This window comes from Enhydra lutris, unplaced genomic scaffold (genome assembly GCF_002288905.1).
Source record: "Enhydra lutris kenyoni isolate GAN:26980312 unplaced genomic scaffold, ASM228890v2 scaffoldscaffold11, whole genome shotgun sequence".
NCBI lineage: Eukaryota > Metazoa > Chordata > Mammalia > Carnivora > Mustelidae > Enhydra > Enhydra lutris.
The window spans coordinates 36,245,535-36,259,458 of NW_019154095.1; the positions used below are offsets into that span (position 1 = coordinate 36,245,535).

Here is a 13,924-nt window from a genome sequence, read left to right on the forward strand (position 1 = left end):
ACTATTTGTTGATGACACTATCTTTACAACAATGGGTATTCTTGGTTCTTTTTCCAAAGATTAGTTGACTGTATATGTGTGAGATGACTTCTGTGCTCTCTCTTCTGTATTGTTGGTTTATGTGTCTGTCATTATGCCAGTAGCATATTGTTCAATTACTGTAGCTTTTTAATGTTTTCAAATCAGGAAGCATGAGGCCTCCTGCTTTGTTCCTATTTCTCAAGATTGCTTTGGCTCCTAAAGGTCATTTTTGGTTCTATATGAATTTTAGGATTGTTTTTTCTATTTTTGTAAAAAAAAAAACCAGCATTAGAATTTTGATAGGAATTGTGTTGAATCTGTAGATCACTTTGGGTAGTATGGATATTTACCTCTTTACTATGTTAAATGTTCCAACTCATGAACACATCTTTCCATTTATTTAGATTTTATTTCTTTAATCAGCATTTTTAAATTTCCTGCATATAGATGTCAAACAACATATTAATTTTCCTAGAAATTATAAACTGAAATGCATTTTACTATCTATTTTCACACATTTGTTGTTAGTAGAGATGCAACCATATGACATTGTTGAAAGAAATTGAAGAGAACATACACAAAAAAAATGGAAATACACTGAAGACATATTCTTTGTTTCTTTTTTACTCTCTTGCTTTCTTCCCCAGTAATCTGATGATTTCTTATACTGGTATTCTTCAACTACTTTCTCTAAACCAACCCAGCAAGAAATATTATAGGTAACTCAGTGGAAAGGAGAGGTCAAAGTGATAACTCTAGACATAATGACAAAACAAGAATGAAATGGTAATAAATGCATATCTATCAACAGTTACTTTGAATGTAGAGACTAAATTCTCTAGTCAGAAGATATAGGGTGTCAGAATGGATTAAAAAAACAAACAAACAAGACCCATCTATATGCTATCTACAAGAGATTCATTTTAGACCTAAAGACCCCTAAAGATTGAAAATGAGAGGATGGAGAAACATTTATCATGCAAATTGATGTCAAAAGTAAGCTCAAGTAACAATACTCATCTCATAAAAACTAGACTTTAAAACAAAGACTGTAACAAGAGATAAAGAAGTGCCCTTTATAAACATAAAAGAGACAATCCAACATGAAGATGTAACAATTGTAAATATTAATGCCCCCAACATGGGAACACCAAAATATATACAACAACTAAGAACAAACATAAAGGAACTCATTGAATATAATACAACAATAGTAGGGGAATTTAATACCCTGCTTACATCAATGGACAGATCTAAGTAGAAAATAAACCAAGAAACAATGGCTTTAAATGACACACTGGAAAAATGGACTTAACAGATATATTTAGAACATTCCATCCTAAAACAGAAGAATATACATTCTTTTCATGTGCACATGGAACATTCTCCACAATACATCACACATTAGGTCATGAAACAGGGTTCAACAAATGCAAAAAGATTGAGGTCATACCATGCATCTTTTCTGACCACAATGCTATGAAACTAGAAGTCAACCACAAGAAAAAATTTGGGAAGACCACAAATGTATGGACGTTAAACAACATACTACTAAACAATGAAATAAAAAAAGTACATGGAAAAAATGAAAATGAAAACACTGTAGTCCAAAACCTTTGAAATGCAGCAAAATGGTCTTAAGAGGGAGAGCGATACAGGCCTACCTCAAGAAGCAAGAAAAATCTCAAACAAACAACCTAGTCTTATACCTAAAGGAGATAGCCTAAAGCCAGCAGAAGAAAAAAAAATAATAATTACAGCAGAATAAATGATAGAGAAACTAAAGAAAACAATAGAGCAGTTCAATGAAACCCGGAGCTGGTCTTTGGAAAAAATTAATAAAATTTATAAACCTCTTACCAGGCTTATCAAAAAGAAAAGAGGGGTGCCAGGGCAGCTCAGGCGGTTAAACATCTGGCTCTTGGTTTCAGCTCAGGTCACGATCTCAGGAGCATGAGATCAAGCCCTGCACTGGGCTCCATGCTCAGCCTGGAGTCTGCTTGGGACCTTTCCCCTCTCCTTTGCCCCTTCTCACCCTGTGTTCTCTCTCTCTCTCCAATAAATAAATAAAATCTTAAAAAAAAAAAAGAAAGAAAAGAGAAAGGCCCCAAATATATAAAAATCACAAGTGAGAGAAGAGAAATAACAACCAACACCACAGAAATACAATTACAAGAGAATTTTTTTAAAAGATTATTTTTTAAAGACATTTTTTAAAGATTATTTAATTATCTATTTTGGAGAAAGACAGTGTATGAGTTGGGGGAGGGGTAGAGTTGGGGGAGAGGGAGAGAATCTCAAACATACTCCACCCTGAGCACAGAATGTGACATGGTGCTCAATTTCATTACCCGTAGATCATGACCTGAACTAAAACCAAGAGTCAGTCACTTAAAAGACTGAGCCACCCAGGTGCTCCCAATTATAAGAAAATATTATAAAAACTATATGCCAACAAATTGGACAAACTGTAGGAAATGGATAAATTCCTAGAAACCTATAAGCTACCAAAACAGAAACAAGAAGAGATAGGAAACTTGAACAGACCAATAACCAGCAAAGAAATTAAATCAAGTAATCAAAAACCTCCCAATAAATAAAAGTCTAAGGCCAGAGAGCTTCACAGAGGAATTCTATCAAACATTTAAAGAAGAGTTAATGTCTGTTCTTCTCAAACAATTCCAAAAAATAGAAGAGGAAGGAAAATTCCCATTTCATGTTATGAGGCCAGCATAATGCCTGATTCCTAAACCAGAAAAAGACTCCACTAAAAAAGAGAACTACATGCCAATACCCCTGATGAAAATGGATGCAAAAACAATACATTAAAAAAAAATCATTCACCGTGATCAAATAGGATTTATTCCTGGACTGCAAGGGTAGTTTAATATTCACAAATCAATTAATGTGAAATACCATATTAATAAAAGGCTAAGAACCATATGATCCTCTTAATAGATACAGAAAAAATATCTGACAAAGTACTATATCCATTCATGATAAAAACCCTGAACAAAGGAGGTTTAGACGGAACATACCTCAACATAATAATGGCCATCCCTGAAAGATCCACTGCTAATATCATTCTTAATGGGGAAAAACAGAACTTTTCCTCAATAGTCAGGAATAAGACAAGAATGTCCTCTCTCACAACTGTTATTTAACATAGTACTGCAAGTCCTAGCCTCAGCAATCAGAAAACAAAAAGAAATAAAAGGCATCCAAGTCAGCAAGAAAGAAGTAAAACTTTCTCTATTTCCAGATGACATGATACTGTATGTAGAGAATCCTAAAGAGTCCATCAAAAAATTGCTAGAACTGATAAACAAATTCAGTAAAGTTGCAAAATACAAAATCAACATACAGAAATCTGTTGCATTTCTATACATCAATAATGAAGAAGCAGAAAAAGAATATAATTAGTCCCATTTACAACTGCATCAAAAACCATCAGACACCTAGGAATAAACCTAATCAAAGAGGTGAAAGACCTGTACTCTTAAAATTATAAAACACTGATGAAAGTAATTGAAGATGTCACAAAGGAATGGAAAGACATTCCTTGCTCATGGATTGAAATAACAAGTATTGTTAAAATGTCTACATTACCCAAAGCAAACTACACATTTAATGCAATCCCTATCAAAATACCAACAGCATTTTTCACAGAGCTAGAACAAACTATCCTGAAATTTGTATGGAACTACAAAAGACCCTGAAGAGCCGAAGCAATCCAGAAAAAGAAAAACAAAACTGAAGTATCACAATTCTGGACTTCAAGTTATATCACAAAGCTGTAGTCATCAAGAGGGTATGGTACTTGCAGAAAAATAGACACACAGACCAATGAACAAAATAGAAAACCAAGAAATTAAATCACAACTATATGGTCAATTAATCTTCAACCAAGCAGGAAGAAACATCCAATGGGGAAAAGACAGTCTCTTCAACAAATGGTGTTGGGAAAACAAGACAGCAACATGCAAAAGAATGAAACTGGAGTACTTTCTTATACTACACAGAAAAATAAATTCAAAATGGACTAAGGACCTGAATTTGAGACAGGAAACCATTAAAATCCTAGAGAAGAACATAAGCAATAACTTCTTTGACATTGGCCTTAATAACATCTTTCTAGGTATGTTTCCTGAGGCAAGGGAAACAAAAGCAAAAATAAACTAAAGGGAGTACATCAATATCAAAAGCTTTTGCACAGTGAAAGAAACAGTCAACAAAACTAGAAGGCAACCTATGGAATGGGAGAAGATATTTGCTAATTACATATCTGATAAAGGATTAGTATCCAAAATATATAAATTATACAACTCAACACCCTAAGAATGAAGAATCCAATTAAAAAATGGGCAGAAGACATGAATAGACATTTTTCCAAAGAAGACATACAGATAGATGGCCAACAGACACATGAAAAGATGCTCAACATCAAAGATCATTAGGGAAATGCAAATCGAAACTACAGTTAGATATCACCTCACACCAGTTAGATGACAAAAATCAACAGCACAGAAACAATAGGTGTTTCTTGAGCAAGGATGTGGAGAAAGCAAACCCTCTTTGCACTGCTGGTGGGAATGCAAACTGGTACAGCCACTATGGGAAACACTGTGGAGGTTCCTCAAAAAAGTAAGCATAGAAGTACTTTATGATCTAGAAATTACATACTAAGTATTTACCCAAAGAATACAAAAATACGAATTCAAAGGAATTAATGTACCCTAATGTTATAGCAGCATTATTTATAATAGCCAATCTATGGAAACAGCTCGCCATTGAATGATGAATAGATAAAGAAGAAGTGGTCTTGGAATATTACTCAGCCATTAAAAAGAATGAAATCTTGTAATTTGCAAGAGCATAATGCTAAGTGAAATAAGTCAATCTGTGGACAAGAAATACCATATGCTTTTACTTGTGTGTGGAATTTAAGAAACAAAACAAATGAGCAGAGGGGAAAAAAGAGAGAGGCAAGGCAAGAAAGAGACTCTTAACTATAGGTGATGGTTACCAGAATGTGGGGAATGGGAGGATAGGTGAAATAGGTGATGGAGATTAGGGAAAGTACTTGTGATAAGGACTGGGTATTGTGTGAAAGTGTTGAATCGCTATATTATACATCTGAATCTAATGTTACAGTGTATGTTAACTAACTGGGACTTTGTTTAAATAAAAGTTAAATTTAAATATAAACAAAAATCATAACTGAAGATAATTTTCTGAAAAGTTATAGGTAAGGCCATAAAAAAAAAAATTGGTGCCCCTCTAAGTTCAGTGCCTTAGTCTTCTCAAACATTTCAACAACCTCCACATTAAATTATTCAACAAGCTGATTTTTCTTCCTAAATATCTCTCAAGTATTTTTACTACTTTCGTTTCTCTTCCCACTCTAATCCTGAGTTTGTAGACATTTTTGGCCTAAACTATGTAAAATTCCCTTCAATGAACCTATTGTTTCTAGTCCTCATTATTTCAATCCCACCACCCCCAAACTATTATGTTACTATTCTAACACAAAAATTCATTATTTATTTGCCTTAAAGCTCTTGGACGAATTTAAGTTATTTAAGAATAAAGTCCTAAAATTCACTAACATCTGTATAAATCTATATGGCTCACAGGTTCACTTTGATATCTATAAAGAAAACAAAATTATATTAGCTGTATTCCCAGAGAATTTTAAATATCCCTCTAACACAAATTTTTAAATTTCTAGCTGTGGCATCTCTTGTACATGTTCAGTTTTCTGTTACTTTCTGAGGTACTGGGAGACAGGGAGGTTGTCACACATATTTTGGTATCTGTCTGGTTTCAGCCTTATACTAAGCATGTAAAAAATAATTATTGAATTAAATTCGGATGATGTGAGTGCCTGTAAATTATGCCCAGCAAAAAAATGAGCAGTCAGTAACAACAGTGCAAACACAATAATGAATTTAGATAATAAATATATATTTTTCTTTTTGGTTACCTGACTGAACAACAGAGATTTTTAGTAGAACCATGAACAATCTTTTAATACTTACCATCCCTTCAATAACATATATACTAGACTTCAAAAGTTTGATCAGGTTATAGACAATCACGAAGAAAGTTTAAGAACAACATAATTTTCATATGTTAATCCCATCAATTTTCATATAATTTGGCAAAAAAGATAAAAATACTAACTTTAAGATACATAGAAATATTCAAATTAAATAAATATACTATACAACATAGATTGCAACCAAACTAAATGATTAGCCTATAAATACTTCAGTGAAATATGCAGAATTGGCTATTTTTAAAAAGATTTTATTTATTTATCTGATAGAGATCACAAGCAGGCAGAGGCAGGCAGAGAGAGAGAGGAGGAAACAGGCTCTCTGCTGAGCAGAGAGCCCAGTGCGGGGCTCCATCCCAGGACCGTGATATCATGACCTGAGCTGAAGGCAGAGGCTTTAACCCACTGAACCACTCAGGCACCCAGAAGAACTGGCTATTTTTTTTTTTTTTTTTTTTTGACAGATCACAAGCAGGCAGAGAGGCAGGCAGAGAGAGAGAGGAGGAGGAGGCAGGCTCCCCGCCGAGCAGAGAGCCCGATGTGAGGCTCGATCCCAGAACCCTGGGATCATGACCCGAGCCGAAGGCAGAGGCTTTAACCGCTGAGCCACCCAGGCGCCCCAGAACTGGCTATTTTTAAGTTAAGTTCCTTCTGTTATCATTTGTTACCTATACCAATATTTTCTTGATAAATAGACACTAAAATTAGATTCAGGAAAATCATTACATAGGAATATATACATGGCTAGCCTTCTCCATTTCTTTTTATTTTTTCCATTTATAAACTGAGAAAACAATCATTTGATTTTGTGCATAAATATGTAAGGAGTGTATGTAAGGAATGTAAGCCTCAGTGTTCCATGGAAGGAGTACTTAAGAATTGTCTGGCAAAAAAGTCCTTGCAAACTGAAATTATGCAAGTCACAACATGCATATTTATCCAGAAAATTAATGCTCTTACCAAGTTATTCCCTTCCCATGTGTGAATGCCATACAGATGGGAAAAAAAGGTTTACATTTAATCTTTTACTAGCCAGATCATCCTAAGCTAAGTTATACACAATGGAATAAATAAATAATGGGAAAATAAAGTTGTTCTTTCAGGATCATTTCATAGCTGTGATTTCTTTTTCTTTTTTTGGCCTAATACTTAAATTACAAAACAATACTGAGGCGGTAGAACACACAGACACACCCATCCCATATTTACCTTTTCATTTAGTTTCCTAAACCAAAGAGTTTTCTAAGAAACAAAGTTATCTATGATTGAAGAATTTAGATACCTTTTTTTCCCTCTTCGTGCGTGCATGTGTTTGTTTATTTTGACCTGAGGCTAAAATCATAAATTCAGAGGTAGATACGGTTAAAACAGGCAACTGTCTGCTACCAAACATATGGTGAATTACCATTTTCTGTTTTCCTTCCCCACAGTAATTCAGTCATTGTGCCAGAAAACTACGACGTGGACTGTTAACATTGCCAAGGACTTCACCAGCAAATAGCCCATCTGCAGAAGATGCACTTACGACCCTCACGTCATCCCGGAATGCGTTTCCAATCTCCGCGTTTTGAAAAATAAAACTCAAGCCCGCGAGGGAAGCAGGATATTCCGGCGGGTACATCCCCTGGACGGTCTCTCCGCGCAGCGTGCGGTGCGTGGGCGCCCTGGACTGCGACTGCGGCTGCGCGGGCGAGTCCGCCGAGAGGGCGGCGGTGGCCGAAGCAGACGCGCCCCGCCCTCCCCCCCGCCTCTCCTCAGACGGTTCGGACCCTAGCCCCACCCGCCGCGAACGCTGGGCCCCGCGGGAGCCGCGGCCGCCGTTTCACAGCCAACAGCCATCACCGTGGCAAGGCCGGCAGGCCCCGCAATGCTGTCTCTCCTGCTGATCCTCTCAGGCCTGGGCCGGCTGACCTCCAAGGGCCATCGTGAGTGAAGGACCCTGCCCCATAGAGGGCCACCTGTCGCAGAGCCTCTGGGCTTTGGCGGGCCCCAGAACTTTGCTCCAGAACCCCGGGTCCGGCTGGGGAGAGCCCGGTGTCTTGTTAGAGCCGGCTTAGAGTCAGCATCCTGGCCTGCTGCTGATGTACTAAGTCTGACTTTGCGTGCCTGTGTGCGTGTTTGGGGGTGGGCTTGGAAGTTCAAAGAGTGATGGGATGTGACGGGACACGGGAAGAAGGATGCTGCCAGGCACTAGGCAGCGCTCACACACGCTTTCCTTACTGTAGATCTTGAACCATCGCTTCTACAAATTACAGTGCCACGGAAGATTGAGACAAATACCAGTGATGGTGAAGTTTCAGAAACGCAGGTAAGTAAGAAATTACTTTTTAAATTTGTATTTATTTATTTTTGAGACACAGAGAGAGAGAGAGTGTGTGTGTGTGCAAGTGGGGTTAGAGGCAGAGGCAGAGGAAAAGAGAGAATCGGAAGCAGGCTCCCCACTGAGGGAAGAAGATGATGGGGTGGGGGGCGCCTGGGTGGCTCAGTGGGTTGAGCCTCTGCCTTCGGCTCGGGTCATGATCTCAGGGTCCTGGGATCGAGCCCCGCATCGGGCTCTCTGATCAGCGGGGAGCCTGCTTCCGCCCTTCTCTCTGCCTGCATCTCTGCCTACTCGTGCTCTCTCTGTCAAATAAATAAATAAATAAAGAAGTTGATGGGGGGGGGCTCCAACTCTTGAAGGGAAATTATGACTGAGACGAAATCAAGAGTCGGGGGCTTAACCAACTGAGCCATCCAGACATCCTGTGGAAATCACTTTTTTAAAATGAGTGCTTTATTTTTATTGGACTACATGACCCACATCAATTCATGCACATCCCTTTGAAATTTTTTGTTCCAGTTACTGTGTTAAAGAGTCATTTTGTCTCAATGAAAGTAAGAGTTTTGATTTTTCTTTTCATTTTCCAATGAATATTATGAAACATTTTAAAAACTGACTGAGAAAAAAGTACCCCAAATTCCTATCACACAAAATGATATATAGATCTACTGGACTTTTTTCCTAGAAAGTATGTACGTTTAAATATTTATTCTGTGTTTATGAGGTCACACTAATATTGACCTTGTAACATGATTTTTAAAATGACTGTATATAACTTCTTCATGTCTATATTTGCATATATAGGCATATATAACCCTGTTAATGTAGTATTTTTAATCTGGTTAAAAAGTATAGCATGTACATTGTAAAGTTAAATCTAGAGAGCACAAAGAGTTAAGAAAGTGAATGTCTGTCTCGGTTTCTATTTGAACTGAATTTGAACTGAATGAAATTTTAGAGACATGCACTCTCCTACACATATATTTTTAATAATAACATATGAGTGTGCTAATTGGCTTTTAATTTATTTATAAAGTTAGAATTTACTTTTATGATCATAAATACAGCTTTGTCATTATTTTTTATAAGTGCACAATTATCTCATTATATGGCTATAACATCATTCTTTGTCAAATTTAAAAATGTAGTTTTTAAAGATTGTATTTATTTGAGAGAGAGAGAGAGAGAGCGCGCAAGAGCGGAGGAAGGGGTAAAGGAAGGGGCAGAGGGAGGGGGATTAGCAGACTCCCTGATGAGCAAAAAGATTGATGATCCAGGGCTGGATCCCAGGACCTTGGGATGAGGACCTGAACTGAGCAGAAGACAAACACTTAACCCACTGAACCACCCAGGCACCCAAACATGTAGTTTTATAAGACTTCTTGAATAGTCATCTTCATAGGATCAATGGGCAGGTCATTAAAGAAAAATGATAAATATCACAAAATGTCTTTCATGAAAGTTGTGTAAGTTGACTCCCACTAACAAAGAAAAGAATTATGACACTTATTTTCTAGAGGGCTTGCCAAGCTTCATTCAGGCTTCTCATTTCTGTTAATGTGAGCATGAAAATGAATACTTCAGTTTTAACTGGCATTTTTTTTTTTTACTAAGTCTTAAGATAACATGCCTTTATATATATAGCCTATTTGAATCTTTTCTTTCTTGTTAATTTCTTACTGATTTTGCCCCTTTTTATAGGAATTAGAAGTTTTGGTTAGGACACTTTGTTTTCAAGAAAGAAGTGTTAGGGCGCCTGGGTGGCTCAGTGGGTTAAAGCCTCTGCCTTCGGCTCAGGTCATGATCCCAGGGTCCTGGGATCAAGCTCCACTTCCCCCCTCTCTCTGCCTGCCTCTCTGCCTACTTGTGATCTCTGTCTATCAGGGAAAAAAAAAAAAAAAAAAGGAAAAAAAAAAAGAAAAAAGTGTTGATGTAAAGACACACAGGGATCTGATAGGAATCCAAGGATTGGAACCTCAGTGTCCACATCGCAGAGGAGCATTGAATTGCTAACTGGAAAATTGTTAGACACGGGGGCAGGTTTTATAGACTGGGTGGTCTCTTTGCCTTTATGGCACCAAAAAAATCCAGCGATTATGTATTCATAAAAGCCATTATACCAAAAATAAATATCCAGAGAGTTTAAACTGTTTAAAGGAGTATGATATATACTGGGAAAATGCTAATCAAAAGCAAACACAAGTATCCATGAGAAAAGTAGAAAAAAATCAACATTTAGAACACACATCCATACACCATTATGAGGGATAAACATCATTACTTAATAAATATTCAGTTCACTAAGAACATATAAAAATTCTAAATTTGGATATATTTAAAAATGTTCTTGAGGAAATGGATAAGAATAAGTTTTGCAGCAGTCAGACTAGCAATATCCTTGGATTTCCTGGTTCTCATATCTTTTATCGATTGGTATAAATGAGCAGTCAATATAAAAAAATGCTCTCAGCATATATAAGAATTGATTGCACTAGAGGGACAAATTTTCAAATCCACTTTCATATATCTTTCAAAAATGTTGGTTACAAATTCATAAAAGGATTCAGAAAGATAAAGACAATTTGAGCAATAAGATATTTTATTTGATGGATTTATACAGAAGTGAACCCATCACAGTGAATCTATTGTTTTTTCCTCTCTGCTGTTCGCTAGGACTCACTAGACTCTACAGGGTATAACCATGAGGCTTTTTTGTAATGACAAAGCATATGATGCAGCAAGAGAAAGAGAATTCAGGCAAATATCAGGAATTCAAGAAACATCCGTATGAACCCAAACTCTGTGCTTCTGGAACAAGCCAAGTCTCTGCTTGAAGTAACAAGACTTAGTTGGGTGGAGGGCGCCTGGGTGGTTCGGTGGGTTAGGCCGCTGCCTTCATCTCAGGTCATGGTCTCAGGGTCCTGGGATCGAGTCCCGCATCGGGCCCTCTGCTCAGTGGGGAGACTGCTTTCCTTCCTCTCTCTCTGACTGCCTCTCTGCCTACTTGTGATCTCTCTCTGTCAGGTAAATAGGTGAAATCTTAAAAAAAAAAAAAAAAAAAAAAAAAAAAAAGAAGACTTAGTCGTGGAGGGGTGGATTTTGGCTTTTGGAGAACTCCTTAAAAAGCTTTCAGTGACTCTCTCAGTAGCCAAGCCAGCCTCATCAAACTAGGTAGGGAAACACTAAAGAAGCTATCCTTGGCCAAGAGAATTTTTGAACCCTAAAAAGTACCTTACAAATCTCACTGCCTTTGTCTTAGCTGGGAGTCAGAAACATCTAAACATCTAGACAACCCCGAAGTAAAGATAGTGTTTTTCTAATCCAGCTATAATTTGCCTTTATTTCTATAGTTATAATACACATTCTTCTCGGGAATAAGCAGATTATTCAACAAAACTGACAAAAGGAAAAACATTAAAAATCAAATATTGACAATACGGTATCTATAACAATTCAATTAAATCTTTTTTTTAAGGTTTTATTTATTTATTTGATAGAGAGAGAGATCACAATAGGCAGAGCAGCAGGCAGAGAGAGAGGAGGAAGCAGGCTCCCTACTGAGCAGAGAGTCTGATGTGGGGCTCGATCCCAGGACCCTGGGATCATGACCTGAGCCGAAGGCAAAGGCTTAACTCACTGAGCCACCCAGGTGCCTCTCAATTAATTTAAATCTTAAAAAGTTTTAAAAATGTGTATGGGAATATAAAAATACACGTCTACATTATTCATGGATTGAAGAAGAAATCCTCAGTCATAATGTATATTAAGTGATAATGGATGAAATTGAAATTACATCCCCAAAGTTGAGTCATATTCTGAAGATGACATTGAGGCATACTTTATAATTGTTTGCAATTTTGCTAATTTTACTCTTGTTTGTACCCAATAACCAAGATTCAAAATATGTTATGAAGAGAACTGTAGATTAAGAGGAGAAAGAAATAATATCACAATAATTTGGGGAGAAGTTGACACATTTTTGTAAAAGATTTATTTATTTATTTTATAGAACGGGGAGGGACAGAGGGAGAGAGAGTTAAGCAGACTGCACTGAGCGGGGAGCCAGATGTGAGGCTCCATTTCACAACTCAGATCATGACCCTTAGATCATGACCTGAGCCAACATTAAGACCCAGACTCTTAACTAACTATGCCACTCATATGGCCCAATACACTTTTTTCAATAGCTGTAAGCTTGCAGAAGACTGAACATGAGATGTTTAAAATGACTTCTGCAGAAAACAGTACACAATGACAAAATCCACATTCTTTGCAAATGTGGAAAATTTACCCACATTGACCATGTGCTATGCCATGTATGTTTTATGATGATGTCACAGATTGGGTTCTTTAGGATGCAGTCTTTGAGAAGATTCATGTGAAGACTGTTTATTAGGTTATGCTCTTGTGATGAACCTCTGTGGAAGGGGAGGGGAGGAAGGGGGAAGGGGGAGATGGAGACTCAACCGACTCTCAACAAAATGTGAAGCTAGCATGGCCCTTCAATATCTGGAGTTGGGATGAGGGGGTTCTCGTTAAATGTAGGCCGTCTCAGAAAGTTGTGACTCGGTGTGAGGTGACCCTCTGTAGCTGAGGCAATTCCTAAAGAGGACTGGGAGATGAAGAAGAGTGTTCTTACAGTTAGGGATACTTTCTTTAATCTTAAAAGGGAACCTGTGTTGTATCTTTAATTTTTAAATTTACTTGGGGTAGAAATTGCAAAGTAGAAAAAAGATAATAAAATTCAAGTTCCTTCAAATATTACTCAACATTTTTAAATGTAACCATTTTAAATTGAAATTTTATGGCTAATGTTCTTAGTTTTGAAATAAATTGAGATTCTTTGATTTTTATTTAAATTTAATTAATTTAATTATGATCAATTCTGTCATACATTCCAAAATTGAAGGAAGATTACAATTATGTCTATATTTTATATATATATATATATATATATATATATATATATATATATAAAATTCTGAGACGTGTGATATGATCTGTGTCTCAATGAAAGTAAATACATTTTAAGAAGTTATGGCTTTTGATTTTTAAGAATTCAGAATTTCTAGTAATTACATTCTTCTTGAATACTTTGCTGTAGGTCACTTATGCCATCAAAATTGATCAGAAAATATACACTCTCCATCTTGAAAAACAGTAAGTGGACATTCTTCTTTTCATACTGTTGTTTTAGTTTCTGAAATTTTATTCACTACCCTAAGTTGAGCCTAAATAAGAGCATGACTATTATATTTAATGTGTTACATCTTTGTGATTAAAGTCAGACTAGAATTCCAAGTCTTCATCTTGAGATTTTTAAATTGAGTCAAATTTTAATTTCATGATGCAAAATTAATGTATGCCAGATAAGTGAAAATTAGTCTCTGTAACTCTTTAAAATATAGCCACAACTGTAATGATCAAGACAATAATTTTATTTGTCCATGTTTAACTTTGTTCTTCATGTCATTTTATACATTTATATTTTAAACAATTTACTTGATATTATATAACATTTT

The 13,924-nt window shown here is 36.5% G+C and overlaps 2 protein-coding genes across 2 annotated transcripts in view; both read left to right on the plus strand.

The window, feature by feature from the left end:
• LOC111144479 (disintegrin and metalloproteinase domain-containing protein 5-like) overlaps positions 1–7,856 on the plus strand; it is a 190,841-nt gene extending 182,985 nt beyond the window's left edge. Inside the window, exon 24 of the mRNA XM_022498781.1 lies at positions 7,584–7,856. Coding sequence (XP_022354489.1) covers positions 7,584–7,856 — 273 coding nt within the window. The remainder of the gene's footprint in view (positions 1–7,583) is intronic.
• A 93-nt stretch (positions 7,857–7,949) lies between these two features.
• LOC111144594 (disintegrin and metalloproteinase domain-containing protein 18-like) overlaps positions 7,950–13,924 on the plus strand; it is a 99,338-nt gene continuing 93,363 nt past the window's right edge. Inside the window, exons 1-3 of the mRNA XM_022498970.1 lie at positions 7,950–8,007; positions 8,308–8,390; positions 13,507–13,562. Of these exons, the coding sequence (XP_022354678.1) occupies positions 7,950–8,007; positions 8,308–8,390; positions 13,507–13,562 (197 nt within the window). The remainder of the gene's footprint in view (positions 8,008–8,307; positions 8,391–13,506; positions 13,563–13,924) is intronic.